Source organism: Globicephala melas, chromosome X (assembly GCF_963455315.2).
Source record: "Globicephala melas chromosome X, mGloMel1.2, whole genome shotgun sequence".
NCBI classification, from domain to species: Eukaryota; Metazoa; Chordata; class Mammalia; order Artiodactyla; family Delphinidae; genus Globicephala; species Globicephala melas.
Genome location: NC_083335.1, coordinates 28,357,945 through 28,374,264, shown reverse-complemented (window position 1 = coordinate 28,374,264; position 16,320 = coordinate 28,357,945). Strand labels below are relative to the sequence as shown.

Below are 16,320 nucleotides of genomic sequence, written 5' to 3'. Positions count from 1 at the left end.
ACAAAATTATGCTTAGTCCATATTATTTACAAGTGAACCTCTAATATTATACTTTGCTTCTAGAAGCTCCATATCAGTGCATCACTTCACAGTTGCTTTGGAAATTACCGTTACCATTCTCTTTGTGTGTCAGGCCTGCAGTGCAGAAAATATGACTATTTTTTCCAAGTTCATTTTCTCAGTGGCCCTTATTAAACTGTTCCAAAAGCTAAGTGTGACACCTGTAATAGGCCCAGGACTCACAGTCATGCACTATATTGGGAATGAATCTCAGATCTTCATTTTGTGTGTAAGTCTACCTTGTATATGATTGCTTCTATATTTTCTTTCAACATTTTCCCCTTGTTTACAAAGTAATACATATTCACCGTAGAAAACTGAGTCATTATATAAAGGTACAAATAACCAAAACTTTCATTATTATTTTAATCAGCAACCAAAGACAATCACCATCAAGCATTTATGAATATTCTTCCAGAATTCCCTATGCTTATATACACATATAGATACACAGATAAATAATCTTACATAAATGGGATTATTCCTCATGCAGTTATTTCATGACATCTGTTTTCATTTAATGCATCATGAGCTCCTGTCATGTCAATGAATATAGAGACTTACCCCTTAACAGCTGGTGGTTAGCACATTGTTCCTGTCTGCTAGTAACCCTTTCTTGAAAAAAACATCCATTGCATACTCCATGTGGTCCGTGAGGAAGATGATCACAGTAGTCTCTCCCCACATGGTGTGTGGCAGGGAATCAGTTGACCCAGAGAGGTTTCCTAAGACCAATCAACATAGACCCTGAGATTTAATATATCAACACCAAGAGAAAGTTTTACTTCCTTTGGGATTGAGAATTATTAAGACATTATAAACTGAAGTTGCCTGCAGCCATCTTTGCTGAGTACAAAAAGGAAGCTGTCTGTGATAGGAAAATTGAAGCCAAAGCACAAAAAGAAGCAGAGATAAGCAAAGAAGAGAGGCAGACAGAAAGAGAAAGTTTTGATATATCTTAGACCCTGGATCTAGCCATGCCTAAAGCTACTTCATCTGGACTACAGTCTGTGCTGCTATAAGACAATATATGGGGACTTCCCTGGTGGCACAGTGGTTAAGAATCTGCCTGCCAATGTGGGGGACATGGGTTCGAGCTCTGGTCAGGAAGATCCCACACGCCGCAGAGCAACTAAGCCCGTGCGCCACAACTACTAAGCCCATGTGCCACAACTACTAAGCCTGCATGCCTAGAGCCCATGCTCCGCAACAAGAGAAGCCACCGCAATGAGAAGCCCGCGCACCGCAAGGAAGAGTAGCCCTGCCCGCCACAACTAGAGAAAGCCCTCGTGCAGCAACGAAGACCCAATGCAGCCAAAAATAAATAAATAAATTTAAAAAAAGACAACATATGCTTTCCCACAAAATTACTGCATTATGCAAAGTTGTTCAATAAAAACCACAGGGCTTATGGGGGAAATGGGGCTATGAGTGCAACATTTAAGAACTGTCAGTGACACATACACTAAAAGATACAAACCTAATGAAAATGGTAGCAGTTTTACACATTAAATGGTTAAGAAATACATAAATACTACAATATGGTGCTTTATTTTGAAAAAGAACTAAAGTTTGCTTGTGGAAATGGGTTATCAGAAGGGTTTCAACTTGTGAATTATTGTGAAGTGGTGGAAGGAGGGTTATCTGAAATCAGGTGGAAAGCTGTAACACTCCATGTGGATGGGTGTGACTCAAAACACACAATGAAGTGAGGTAACTGGTAGACGTCTGAGGTCTGTGTGCGTGTATTTTGTGTATTCCTACGCAACTTGATTCATCTGGGTGTAGTTTTCTGTTCACCTGTATCTGGCTGACAAAATTGCACATAAACAAATGCAAAATTCACCTTCCGCTTAAATTGTCTCTAATATATTAGTCACAAAGGAATAGACAAGTGTTAGAGCAGTCTGTACTTGACTATGTTAGCGAATAAATTCCCTTTTTTTGTTTAAGATAATTCCAGTTAGCTTTCTTCCAGGGTCCTGAATAGTAATACATGGCTACAAAATATTCCATTGCACAATACTAACACATTTTAAGTGTCAGGCTGGCTTTTCTGTGTCTCTTGACACATTTCTAGACTACCACTCTCTACTTTCAGTTCTTGTGTGCTCAGAGATTGAAAATTCATTTTAATATGAACATAAACTATCATTAAGAAGGTGGAGTAGACCTGAAAAAGATATAAAAATTCCAAAGCCAAATAGATTTTTTGAATTTGTACTATTATAATCTGTAACACAACTGACTTTTCAAACAGATAATTGAAAGTTGATGATTACAGAATTTAGTCTTGGCCCTGACAAACTGTGGCCAGTTTCAGAATGATTTTTTCATGGATTCTTATATTTCAAAATCCACAAAAACTCTCACAGAGATTATAATATTAAATCTTTTCATGTCAATATTGTATCTCAAATCACCTAACCCTGTACATAAAAAGTTTTCCCCTGAGTTATCATGTTAGCTCTTGTTTATAACAAAAGCCTACATGCATTACAGTTTTGTTACTGATGTTTTGAGTGATTATCCTTGGGGTTGGAGCAAAATTGGCTCCAAGGATACCGCCATTTTGTATTATTCTTGACAAGAGGAGAGAGCAAGTATCCCACAGACAAGCTGTTCTATACACTGGCTGTGACCCTAGCCTTTGAAACTCCTAAGTAGAGTTTATGCTGTGCAGATAAGGAGGCATAAAAAGTTTCCTTAAACCCACCTTAGCCCTAGACCTGTGCAGTTTTTATAGTCATTGGAAATGAGCCAGGTGGGAAAATGTTTTATTCTCATTTTTATCTATACGTATAATTTTGTGCCATTATACAATTCTGTTGTGAAACTAATTCAAACAACCATTTAATTTCAGTGTAATTTCAGTTCTCAGTTACCCTAGAAAATAGTATCCTCTGGATCAGGGGTTGGCAAAATTTTTCTGCAAAGAGCCTGAGAGTAAATATTTTAGGCTTTGAGGGCCATAGAGTCTCTGTCCCCACTACTCAACTCTGCTCTGAAAGCAAACATATACAATATATAAACAAATAGGGCTGGTTGTGTTCCAATAAAACTTTATTTACAAAAAGAGACAGCAGGACAGATTTGTCCAGTGTACCAGTACCATAATTTGCCAACCCCTGCTTTGGACCAATAGCTTTCTTTTTCTTTCTTTCTTTCTTTTTTTTTTTTTTTTTGATGGAGCCTTGCAGCAGTCTCTTGAGACTCAAGGAAGGCCAAGCAGGCAGGAACCTGAACTATCACTGCTTCAACTAAAATCGTTTTTATTTTTATGATATGTGGACTTTTGCATGAAATTAGGCTTGATTAAAGGGTTCCATTTCTAATAAGGAGAAAGGCTTCAAAACCACTGCCTTGGACTAAGCCTAAAACCTGCTGCTTTAAAACTCAAGAACAGATGTTTCAGGCAAAACAAACACATCTTCTGACATCTTTAAAAATGATCATAGGTGGTACACATGTGTTTTGATGTTCCCAGAAATTCACTTTCTCATAAAATTGATAAAAGCATTTACATAGATAATTTTAACAGCTCTAAAAATGTTATCAGCTTAATCTTTCCTAGTTCATTTTAACTGTTTTCTAAGTATAATGTTTAAAGTACCTTAAAAGGTCCAAGAGAGGTGGTATGGTATAGTGAAAAAAAGCACCAAATTGGGACTCTGTTTTCATCCATTGTTAGATTGTGAGCTTCTGGAAGAGAGGAACTAAGTTGTCTTTTTCATCTTTGAATTATCCTCAGCACCTAGAATAATACATGACACCAAACTTTAATTTTTTTTTTTTTTTTTTTTTTGCGGTACGCGGGCCTCTCACTGTTGTGGCCTCTCCCGTTACGGAGCACAGGCTCCGGACGCGCAGGCTCAGTGGCCATGGCTCACGGGCCCAGCCGCTCGGCGGCATGTGGGATCTTCCCGGACCGGGGCACGAACCCGTGTCCCCTGCATCGGCAGGCGGACTCTCAACCACTGCGCCACCAGGGAAGCTCCAAATTTTAATTTTTAAGGCAAATGTAAATTCACTATCAGAAAGCTAGGAAGAGAATAAATTCAGGTAGTTTATTTACTTGTATCTTTCCATAATCCATAAGGAAAATAGCATATCTCTCCTAGTGAGCAACAAAATAAAAAGTTAGTACTTTGAGATATATTTTTATACCTAGGAAATTAACATGTTTAAAACACATAAAAGCTAGGGACTTCCCTGGTGGTCCAGTGGCTAAGACTCTGTGCTCCCAATGTAGAGGGCCAGGGTTCGATCCCTGGTCAGGGAACTAGATCCCGCATGCCGCAACAAAGAGTTCACATGCCACAACTAAAAGATCCCACGTGCCGCAACTAAGACCCAATGCAGCTAAATAAATTTTTTAAAATAAATTTATTTATTTTTATGTTTGGCTGTGTTGTGCCTTCGTTGCTACGCCCGGGCTTTCTCTAGTTGCGGCGAGTGGGGGCTACTCTTGGTTGCGGTGTGCGGGCTTCTCATTGCGGTGGCTTCTCTTGTTGCAGAGCACAGGCTTCAGTAGTTGTGGCTTGCAAGCTCTAGAGCGCAGGCTCAGTAGTTGTGGCGAACGGGCTTAGTTGCTCCGCGGCATGTGGGATCTTCCCGGACCAGGGCTCAAACCCGTGTCCCCTGCGTTGGCAGGCAGGTTCTTAACCACTGCACCAGCAGGGAAGCCCTAAATAAATATTTTTAAACAACAAAAAAAGCTAATAATTATTGGACAGTGCCAAAAGTCATGTCCTCACAAGGATCCACAAATCCCTTATGTGCAATTCTTAAATCTCAAAAGCTCTGGAAACCAAACATTTTTGTTTTGTACTTTTAGTAACTTATTGACAGTTAAATTACTCTAATCTAAACTTACTTGACAGTAGTAGCTGATCTGAACTGAAGGAGGCTATTTACTGGTATTTATTTACCACGCATGAATAATCATATGGTTTACTGCAAAATATATTACCCTATTTCATTATGCAGCGTTTTCCCTGAACTTCTAGGGTGTTAAAGAATACACAGTCTATGGCATTTGGTTTTACACAACTCCAGATCTTTTCCTGGTTGCTTTCCGTAGTAATCTAGAGCCCCATTCCAGCCTGAGGCCATGCCATTGGTCCCACTTGTCTTTTCTGCGACCATCTTGAGCAACAATTGAGGCTGCAAACGGATCAGACCGCCTTCCTTCCTGTCATGGCAGTGGGAAAAGTAAATGTGCCTCCCAATCCCATAGAAAGTCAGTATTATCACTTTGATGGTCCATGATGCGTTAAGAAAGACCATCTTGGTCTTTTAAAAAGCACCTTTCTATTTTCATCACTGGACATTGGGCAGTCGAGGATTAGAATTAAGTTACCAGCTCTTAGCCTTGCAACGGAATCTGCTCAATATATATTTACCATTTGGCTGACGCACATCTTGGGCAGTATGTAAGAATTTCTCTTGCATTAAGTGTGGGCAAAAATGCGTATTTGTAGGGAGAAAGTAACCGGAGGCCCAACAGTGGCTCAGCTCCAGTAACAAATCCATCATTACTCCATGCAACTATCACGCTCCCCACGTATCTCTCTTGGACCCCACCCTCTGGCCGGCAGGATCGTATCTAGGGATCTCAATTAGAGAGCTTGTAGTAAATAAGACGGGTTATACCCGTAACGCTAGAGGAGGTGGACCTCCCTACTCCCTAGGGTGGGATATTCCGCGCTTGGAAAAATTAAAACGAAGTAGATTCAAACCACAATGCTAACTTTTCCCGACAGCATTTCCTTGTAAGAAAAAAAGCAGACCCCAAATCTCCCCTCTAAAAATGCCTCTTTGGAACTGCAGAGTTAGTGGGTAGAACACTCTGCTGGACCCCACCTACGTCGGGCGCGCTCTCACAAGGCCGAGGAACCTCGCCGCTCCTGCGCGGGTTCTAGACTCCTCCCCTCAGGACGCTCATCACCACCCTTCCCCGCTACTTCCGGCCCTCACCGAACGCCCTCATCGCGCTTGCGCCGTTTTGATAGGCTCTTCGAGTACAAGAAATCTGAGCGCTGCTTCCCAGGAACCGCCCCCGCCTCCTCTTCGCCCCGCCCACGCCTTACTGGCCTCTCCTGAAATCTCGCGAGGGTTGGTGAGCGTCCGTATTTTGCGGGCAACTAGCTTTCCCAGCTGCTGTAATTGCAGCTGCGGGAGAAATTGGAGCTGCTGTCGTCGGCGTGCCCCCCCTCCCCCACTGAGGAGAGCCACCGCCTCTTCTCTCGCTCTCCTCGTAAACCTATCGCCGGGAGCGGCGGCAGCAACAGTCCCTGAACCCACCGGCGCTTCCTCAGGCGGCCGCACTGCTGGTCATTCCCTCAGTCCGGCAGCTGCCGGCGGCCCCCTGCCACTGTCCGGCTCCTTACTGCAGATCGTCTGCTCCCTCCTCATCCTTCCCCGGGACCCACCTCCCCACGGCCTCGCCGGGGTGGAGGACGACGAGGAGGAGACGAGAGTCACCCTCCCTCCAGGCGGCGCCGGCTCCCTCACCCGCGGGTGTGTCTTATAAATGGCGTCGGAAAGCGACACAGAGGAATTCTTTGATGCCCCTGAAGATGTGCACCTAGGGGGCGGCTACCCTGTAGGGTAAGTAACCGGAGCCATGGCCCACAAGCCGGGCGTCCCCGTCCCCCGGCTTCCCCTGTGCCTTCCCCCGTGCCTTCCCCCCTACACCCCTCCCAGGGCCGGCTGTGTCCGCCACCGCTGCTCCTCTCCGCCTCCCTCGGGCACTTAAGAGAGAGTCGGGGGAGGGCGATTGGCCACTTCGGGCAAACCCTCCTCTTTTCCCTGGTGAACGGCCCCAGGTGTTCCTTTCTTGTCTTGTCCAGCTTTCTAAGAGGTGGGACAGTTTACGAACCTGAGAGCCGGAGATTTGTATTTGTGGGCTTCAGAGCATACTTTGGAAACATCCGTTTTAGCCTTGGGGGCCATAGTTTAAAGGAGCAGCAACAGGAGAAATTACAGTGCCCAGTTTTTTTTTTCTTTTGCCGCTAACTTACCTATTCGTTTCAGAGGTGGCTGTACCTCTCCCTATTTTGCCTTCTCTTCGTTGCACAGAAAGAAAAGGAGCGGAGCGCGGAGTGGGGGGGAAGATTGGGTGTTTACTTAGGAAAGTCCTCTAGGTGATGTACTCTAGATCCACGGTGTTTTATTAAAATAGCACCTTGCCGTGAGGCAAAGGAAATCGAAGACAAGGTCCTTTGCCATTAGGGAGAATGCGGTCTTAAAAGAGTAGCCGGACATAAATGTGCACAACCGACTACAGAGATACAAACAAGTGCTGAGTAATCTGTGGTTAGAAGGAGAGCCACAGCTTTGTGCTCTTTATCTAATTCTGCAAGATGTTTTAGTGGTGATTAATATGGGAGATTCTGAGTAGGAAATAGAGTAGTTGGAATGCTTCGCTTGCCTGGGACTTCTACTTACCCACTCCTCCGCTTTTCAAAGTTGGAATATGTTTAAAGCGATTTCACCGAACTCTTCTACTGGGCTTGTGTGGAACTAGAGGCAGTGAAATACATTTTCATGCTATAAGAACTTGAAAATCGGTAAAATTTGTCTGTTAATGTAAGTCACTAATATGGTTCCAGGAGTCAGCTGCCTTCAATTTGCAAGCTTACCCGTGGAAGAAATATCTTAATGCAGATAATGTTATCTGTACATTCTAGAAGTCGTTCTAAAACCTAATATGTATTATATATAATATATACCTCAAAAGTTACAGCAACAAAATCAGAGAGAACTTTCTACGTTGGTAGATCGCTGATGAGTGTGTTTCCACCAACCTTCAAATCACTGTTATGGGATTTGGGGGCTGCAATGGCCAATCTTGAGATGGCATTGAATCTCCTTCAAGTTCAATATATGAAACAAGTTCATAGCTAGATGTTAGAGGATAGAAAATTCACTTGGATTACCAAGTACATTGGAGCCCCCTGAAATTAAATTTTGTCTTTGTGGTATTCCCTTTAAAGTTATGAACTGTCAATTCAGGTTAAATAAGAGACCTAATCCCTTAGTTGTTGTTGTTGTTGTTGTTGTTGTGTGTGTGTGTGTGTGTGTGTGTGTGCGCGCGCGTGCGCGTGCGTGGAGGGGGAAGGGAAATAACCGTCGACATATATGATTTAATCAATTTAGAGCTATGTGAATATTGTTCCTTTTCAATGAATATAACAAATTTAAGTTTGAAGGACAGCTACATCAGGACCTGTGTAAACTGCCTAGTAGTCCAGGACCTGGCACAGAGAAAGAACTGCAATGTTCATTCCCTTCTCCTTCTTTTCTTGGAATTAGCAAATTTAACTTCACACAGTGCTTACTTTGGGAGGAAGTATGCAGAACTTGGAGTTATTTAACGTATCCAAACCGAATGAGTCATTTTGATAGAATTGATAGAGTCACTTATTCCCTCGTGGGATAATATAGTTTCTCAAGCACTTCGATCCTTTGATATGCTAGGTGAAAAGTAAAAACATCTCTTGGGACCCAGCCTTCTGATTTTAACTCTAACCTGCCTATATATTGAGAGTGTTGAGCTCTGTGGATAAAACTGTTAGTCTGTGAATTTTTCAGCTCCATTCTGCGTTAGTGAGGGGATTTGGAAGAGAATTAGACTCATCTGGAGAATTGCATCTGAAAAGAACTAGCTGTACTGGGAGGACTGCACAAGGTTGGCATCATTAGCATTTCCTCTGTCCTTTGTGACAGTTTTTGTCATTTTGCATAAGGTACTGTGAGGAGACTTGGCTGGGTAACTAACAACCTAGAAATGCAGTGAGAAATCTTGATTTGTGGAAACACATGGTATCACTAGATATCTGGTCATTCGAAGTATCCTCTCTCCCTTGAGATACACTTGGAGTAGCATACCATACAAACTCTAAGAGGTTAACAGACTGAGTTTGGGCACTTTAAGAAATGTTCCTTGCATTGCGCGTTCTAGAGTACACAGACCATTTCACCAAATTGTAGTAAACTGAGTAGACTGTTGAGAGTAATCTCGTGTTTTGTTAATCAGCAGAATCCAGGTAAACAATTCATTTCCTAAAATTGATTTATTTCTTCTTTTCTCCCTCCAGTGGTGTCTTCAACTTTGTTATTCTACTCTTTGAAAGCAAATTTAATAAGTTAAAAATAAGCCCAGCTGTTTATAGAAAGGCTTGATTCGAATGCACCCTACTATAACACAGTGGCAGATCATCTCCACTTGTACAGCTTTGCAGTGTACATCAGTTATAATGCTTTATTTTGATTGGTATTTTAAGTCAGGTTTCCTTATTCTTATCTCCGTTTTAATGAGAAACCTTAGGCTCAGAGAGGTTAATGAATTGGCCTAGGAGACACAGCTTATAAGTGAAAGCTGGGATTTGAAACCAGTTCTTCGGACTCCTACTCCAGTATTTTTTCTAGTACATCATAGCTGCCCCATCCTGGGTGTGTGTGGGGTGTGTGTGTGTGTGTGTGTGTGTGTGTGTGTGTGTGTGTGTGTGTGTGTGTGTGTGTGTGTGTGTGTTTATACAGGGTAACCTCCTCCAAGAGATGCTGGAGTAAAATGTTTTAGGACCAACTTGCTAAATTGAACTGATGCATATATTTAGAACTAGCAGCACAAACTTTTCAGTTCTCTTGGCTAGAAATTCCCACTTTCTCTTTCAAGAATGTGTATCTTGTTTTGTCAGATAGGAATGTTATAAGATCATAGCATGTTACAGCTGGAAGGGACATCTAGTTAAACTCTTCATGTAAAATGTTGTGAAAGCCAAAGCCTGGAAAAAGTAAAGTGACTTGTCCAAGGTGCCACAGCAAACTAATGGCAAAGTTAGGACTAGAATCCAGATGAGTTTCACAGTCTAGAGTTCTTTTCTGCTATCATGCTGTCTTTTGATAAAGCAGGAAAGGGAGGAGGAAGTTTGGTATAGTAGAAAAAAGCCCTGGACTATGAGTCATTTCATTTCCTCATCTTTAATTCGAGGAGAGTTTAACAGACTGGATGGTATTGGGTACATGATTCGAGACCCATAGATTTGAAATTAAATATTTACTGGGTAAATTATATATGAAATGAATGTTCCTGCTAATTTGTGTGGATTATACATACACCTACTAAAGGCTGGCACTGAAACATGTTATAAAATTAAATGTGACATTTTGAGCATTCTTTATTTTTGTGTTGGCAACCAAAATATTTGTATTTTGGCTATACTTGTAATCAGCTATACATATACATATATCCCCATATCTCTTCCCTGTTGCGTCTCCCTCCCTCCCACCCTTCCTATCCCACCCCTCTAGGTGGTCACAAAGCACCGAGCTGATCTCCATGGAGTCACAGTATATTATTTTAGATTGGAGTAATGACAAAATCTTGATTTTTAAGTTATGAGAACTGAGATCAAACTGCTCCAAAGAATTGTTTGGTCTGAAAAGTAAAAAGTTGCATACTGCCTTTGTTGAAAACTCAGCTTCTCACTTAGGCCTCAGAAACATTTCTCTCTGAATTGAAAATTGATACAAGTTTCAATTAAAAAGGCCTTGGAAGGAAGGCTAGAATGGTAACATTTTTAGAGTAGGAAGGGACAGGAGATCATTTAGCCCAGCCCTTCCATTTAACTGAAAGAGAAACCTAGGCTCAGACAGGGGAAGTGACACATCGCTGATTAGTGGCAAGCTCAGAACTAGAACCCAGGTCTCCTGATTCTTCATTTATACCGTGATGCCTTGTCTGCAGAAGGAGGGGAAGTGTTGCCAGGTATCCCTGCTGTAGGTTTCGGCACTTACCCTGTTAGCGGGACTCCTAAGATGGTCAACTGCTATCTACCATGATTCTGTTTCTTTCATGCCTTTCTGTCAGAGGACATGGACTGTTCTAGGATCCTAACTTTTGTCCACTAATTTTCTCCAAGTCAGGATGAAAAACGGTGACAGAATAGCTAATCTAAGAACAGGGATGGCTATTTGTTTTGTTTTGTTACTGTCAGTCACAGTGTATTATTTTATTTATTTATTTTAACATCTTTATTGGAGTATAATTGCTTTACAATGGTGTGTTAGTTTCTGCTTTTAACAAAGTGAATCAGTTATACATATACATATATCCCCATATCTCTTCCCTCTTGCGTCTCCCTCCCTATCCCACCCCTCTAGGTGGTCACAAAGCACCGAGCTGATCTCCCTGGAGTCACAGTATATTATTTTAGATTGGAGTAGTGACAAAATCTTGATTTTTAAGTTATGAGAACTGAGATCCACCTGCCCCAAAGAATTGTTTGGTCTGAAAAATAAAAACTTGCATAGCTGCCTTTGTTGAAAACTCAGCTTCTCACTTAGGCATCAGAAACATTTCTCTCTGAATTGAAAAGCGATACAAGTTTCAATTAAAAAGGTATTTGTGTGCTATGGGTTACTTAAGGAAAGAGTCCTTAAAAATGACTGTTCATGGGTTGGCATTTAAGCATAAATTGTATTTAATCATGGATTATATTTGATTGCTATTGGCTTTGTGGATGATAGAAATATATTTACATATGCTGTTTTATCACACCCATGTAGCATCATATAGAAGTGGGGGGGAAACCTTCTGCATATTAATTAGTAAATTCAGGCTCTAAATTTAGTGGCCTCAAACTGTCAGTTTGGTGACCCATTGAGGCGGGACAGTCCGAACCAGTACTGCAATTTGGGGGCTCAATTTGAATCTGTACAAACTCCTGTAAACTGAAAACTTTATTCTGTTCTTATGATAACCTACTTCGTAAAATAGGGTAGATAAAATTTGATCTTTAAAAATATTAAAAACCTAGATTTAGGATGTTGACCATTCAGTGGTGATCCTACAGAACAAAACATAACTTCTAATTGTTGATATTTGAGACTTGTGTAACCTTTACATTACATGACAATCCATGTGTTCTCTTTGGTTCATTGTTTTGATTTTGACAAAGTCAGGTGAATTTGCCGGGCAAGCACCTTGAAGAGGCTGTTTGTTTCCTCCTCACACTCTGCCTGCAGTTCTGGTAATTACTTCCTGGGGTATGGAGGAAAGGAGTGGTGGTGGTGGTGGTGGTGGAGGAGGTGATGGAGATGGAGTAGGTGGTGAAGGTAGCCCCAGCAGCCGAGATAGAGAGACCAGGTTCTAAGGCTGCTTCTGGGGCATGGGTAACTGAGACCAGACAAATCATACTATTTAGCATTGTTTTAGGTACATGCCTACACAGTGAATTAAACAACCCTTTCTGTAAGAGATTAATAGCCTATAAGAATTACCTCAAACAAAATTTAAAATAATAAAAATTGTAGGTATTTAACCTGAATTGATAATTAACCTACATTTGTTTTCTACCCAGAGCTAAGCTAATTTCTACAAACTTTCACAAGGTTTATTCCCCCCTAGCTGTCAGATATTATTCTGCTAACAAGCTAAACCTTTAATTGGGTGCTTTCCTTACTCTTCAGAGCGGAACCTTATCTATTCTCTTATTTCAAACTGAGCAGTCTTTGTGTTAGTCTGTCATCTCGTGATTCAAGATTGTGGAAAAAGCACATAAGACATAATGTGGGCCTCATACCTGATGGCAACCCCAATGTTTTCCCCCATTCAGTATACAAATTTATCTTGGTTACTATAGCAACCAACCTATCAGTTATTCTTCTAGCTCTTTTGCCTTCTCAGATACTAGGATTACCATATAATCAGGTTCTGCTAAAGCTCTTCAGGTCTTAGCATTTTATTACCAGCCGCAGCTGTCTGGCAGTTTACAGCTTGGCATTCCATTAGTGTCAGTCGGTTTTAAGTCCACAAAACCTTTTTGTCTCCAAACATTTTAAACATACAGAATTTAACAGGAACATGTTTAGGCAACATTTTTCTCATACTAATTTTCTCAGTTCCATTGTTAGTCATTGTCTTGAAGATTGAATGCATTACATCACTGGCATCCAGTGGCCATCCATTTGTCATATCAGCTAGAATAAACTTCAAGATCAAGAGTGACCATTTAAGAAATATATGCAAATGTGAAGTGACTTAAAAGTACCTTGATTCATCAGCAACTACCAAATAACCATAACTACCTCTAACAAAAATGATTTCCGTAGGTTGTAGAAAGAATGTTTGGACCTTTCATTCTAATTTGAGAAAACAGTTTCGAAATTTAATAGGAGAGGTTATCTTTCTTTTGCAGCCTTTGAATAAACGGGAAAAGAAAGGTAAAGACTGCATAGTTGTATGGGTCTTTATTATGTCCTTCTGGGTTTTTTTTGTTTTTTTTTTTTTGTTTGCAATACGCGGGCCTCTCACTGTTGTGGCCTCTCCCGTTGCGGAGCACAGGCTCCAGACGCGCAGGCTTAGTGGCCATGGCTCACGGGCCCAGCCGCTCTGCGGCATGTGGGATCTTCCCAGACCGGGGCACGAACCCGTGTCCCCTGCATCGGCAGGCGGACTCTCAACCACTGCGCCACCAGGGAAGCCCGTGTCCTTCTATTTTTTTATCTCTTAAAAACTTCAGAATTCAAACAACTAAAATAGTTTTAAGTTATATATATGTTTGTTTTGCTAAAAATAAGGATGTTGAAGAAATATTTAGGATATATAAACTGGTAGTTTATGTATTAGTGTTTGTGTTAATGTTTGGTGCTCATGCTTGTTAATATTGTATGGTATAGTGATAACTTCTAAATATGCATAATTAATCTCAGTTTAACTGAGGTGGTTAATCTTTTAGTCATTTAGCCAATATTGGTATCCGTTTCTGTACACAACTATAACGTAAGTAATTGTTACAGCTACTGCTTTGGGCAGCACAGATCTAGAATGTTCTGTCACCACAGGACGTTCTCTTGGGGAGTGCTGCTGATGCCTCCTGGTGGGGGCGGCTGGAGAGATGCAAGTTGGGCTATGTTGGCTATCCCTGTCTAAAAGGCAGGCAAGAAGATATTGGAACCGCTGTCTGCATTTTATGCCATGTTTCGCCAGGAACTCAGTCTGTTTTGTTTTACCAAACCTCGAGCTGGAGCACATGGTTCGGGCAAGGATAGTTCTTACATATTTGTAAATTGATTTATAGCAGTCTTAAAAGACAAAAAGTGAAACCACATTTGGTTAAGCATTTAAAAAATATATATATATCAAAGTAGAATTCTCTTAAGATATTGTGTGTACTTTTCAAAAAGTGTTTGTCTTTCTGAATTAGAATATTATGTAGTGAGCTTGTAAGTTTGTGAAATGATTAAATTAAAATTTCCTGGCTTGAATTTTTATTTAAATCATATTCAAATGGTTTCATTTTAATATTAGTTTATCCTATTCAGAACTCTGGTTACCAAATTCTGAGGATGCCCCAAGGAGAACTTTATTTTCATTGTATAAATAGGCTTAAGAGCAGAAAAGGTTTTACTGTATCCGCAGGATCCTAATCCTTAAAATTTTTAAAAAGAAGGGGGAGGGGAGGATAAAATTTTTTTCAAAAAGGGCCAAGGATGAAGCATAAAAGTTTTGGAAACTACTGACAGAAAACTTTAACAATGTTTTCCAGTAGGCAGCCTGTACAGAGCAACCCATACCTGTTTAAAACCTACTTGACCACTCACTACTAATTGTAGTAGACTATTCCAGTACAGACTCATTGAACCATGGGCATTCTTATGAACCACAGGTCAAGCTCTCTAGAGGACCAATAAATAGAATATAGAGCTGTATTCAAACCCACTTTCTCAGAAGCAGGCATCCTGGTTACTAAGTAGGCTCAAGAGAAGAGGTAGGAGTGTTCTTTCTGGCATTGCTCTTGAACTGGAAAGACTAGCCATGGATGAATTTAATGTCCATAGTCCTCTTTTAAATTTGTTCCTGCAAGTCTTTATTTAAATTGGGAGACTGAGGAAATTATCTTTCTAGTTATTAGCAGTACTATTAACAATTTGTGTGGTTTTTAAAAAAATCATTATTTTAAAATATACCTATCTACCCAAATGGCAGGTGGTTTGAAGGTTTCCTCCCAACCCCAATTCCACCCCATTCACCCCCAGCTTTCTCCTTCCTAGCTTACCTCAAGGACATTAGTACAGAGATTCCCCAGCATAATGACTTGCTGTTCCTTACAACTGAGAAGGAACAGTGATGGATGAAATATAATGAATGGGTGGGTCTTTGGGAAGGAATAAGGGAAAGATTGGTTAAATTGGATATAGCGGATGCATTGGTAAGTGGGAGGTTAAATTGGATATAGCAGATGCATTGGTAAGTGGGATTGGTTAGTGTCACAGGTGGGGTAGGTCATTGGATTAGCAGAAGTTAGGTGAGCGGAATGAATAGGTAGTTTGATAAAACTAGTACCTTTGTGAGTGAAAGTGAGTGGGTTTGTCAATATTTTGCAATTGGTATTTTATCTTTATTGGATTGGCTTTAGAGATTAAGGCTAATGACTGAGATCAGTCTTTTTTCCTTTAAGTGAACTTTACTATGCCTATTTTTATCCCAGGTCATAGCTCCTGGTTGTTGACTTTTAACCTTTGCCTTACTTCCCAGCGTAGAGAGGAGATGTCTGCAGTTGATGTGTAGCAGCTACAAAAGGTTTAGGTGGCGATAGGATGCTCTATGGTGTTCCACTTCTCTTCACAATTTCTTCTACTTTTGAACTTCCTGGTTCTCTGAAGTCTTCACTCCCTTCCCCCATCCCTATACAGTTCCTATAAGGGTGAAGGGAAGAAATGGAGGGGGCTGAGACAAGGACAGTGGTTTGGATTTATGGGACCTTTATAACTTGGGGACATCCTGTACTCAGTAAATATTAAGTGTTAACAGTGAAGCCTTGGGAAGTGTTGCCAGTTATCGTGCAGTCATATCAATTCCTTGTTACCAACTTTCTTTTTTCCAGGAATGAATGTATTCCCAATAAGAAAGAAATAATATAGTACTGCATGTTGTTAAACATGCAAAGAATGGTAATGCCATACTCTTGATTAATGTTGGGCATTCATTTTCAAAGTACTTTTATTTACATTATCTCTTCTGATTTATCCTGCAATTCTGTAAGATAGGACAATTTTTGTGAGCTAGGTAGGGCAGTTATTATGCTAATTTTGCAAATAAAAAAACAGCTCAGCATAAATGGGGGTCAGCCAGCAAAAGTGGAATTTCACTAATTTGTGGTAATTAGATGATGGTTTTGAATGGAGATGTAAAACATTAGGTTCCTCCCGCTTCACTTTTCTAAACTATAAACATTTTTCGATGTTATATTT

General features: G+C 40.8%; 1 protein-coding gene across 1 annotated transcript in view; it reads left to right on the top strand.

Moving 5' to 3' along the window:
- Positions 1–6,188: 6,188 nt before the first annotated feature.
- The window catches only part of WDR44 (WD repeat domain 44), an 81,050-nt gene continuing 70,918 nt past the window's right edge, over positions 6,189–16,320 (top strand). The window contains exon 1 of the mRNA XM_030847676.2: positions 6,189–6,672. Within this exon, the coding sequence (XP_030703536.1) occupies positions 6,596–6,672 (77 nt within the window). The 5' untranslated portion in view covers positions 6,189–6,595. The remainder of the gene's footprint in view (positions 6,673–16,320) is intronic.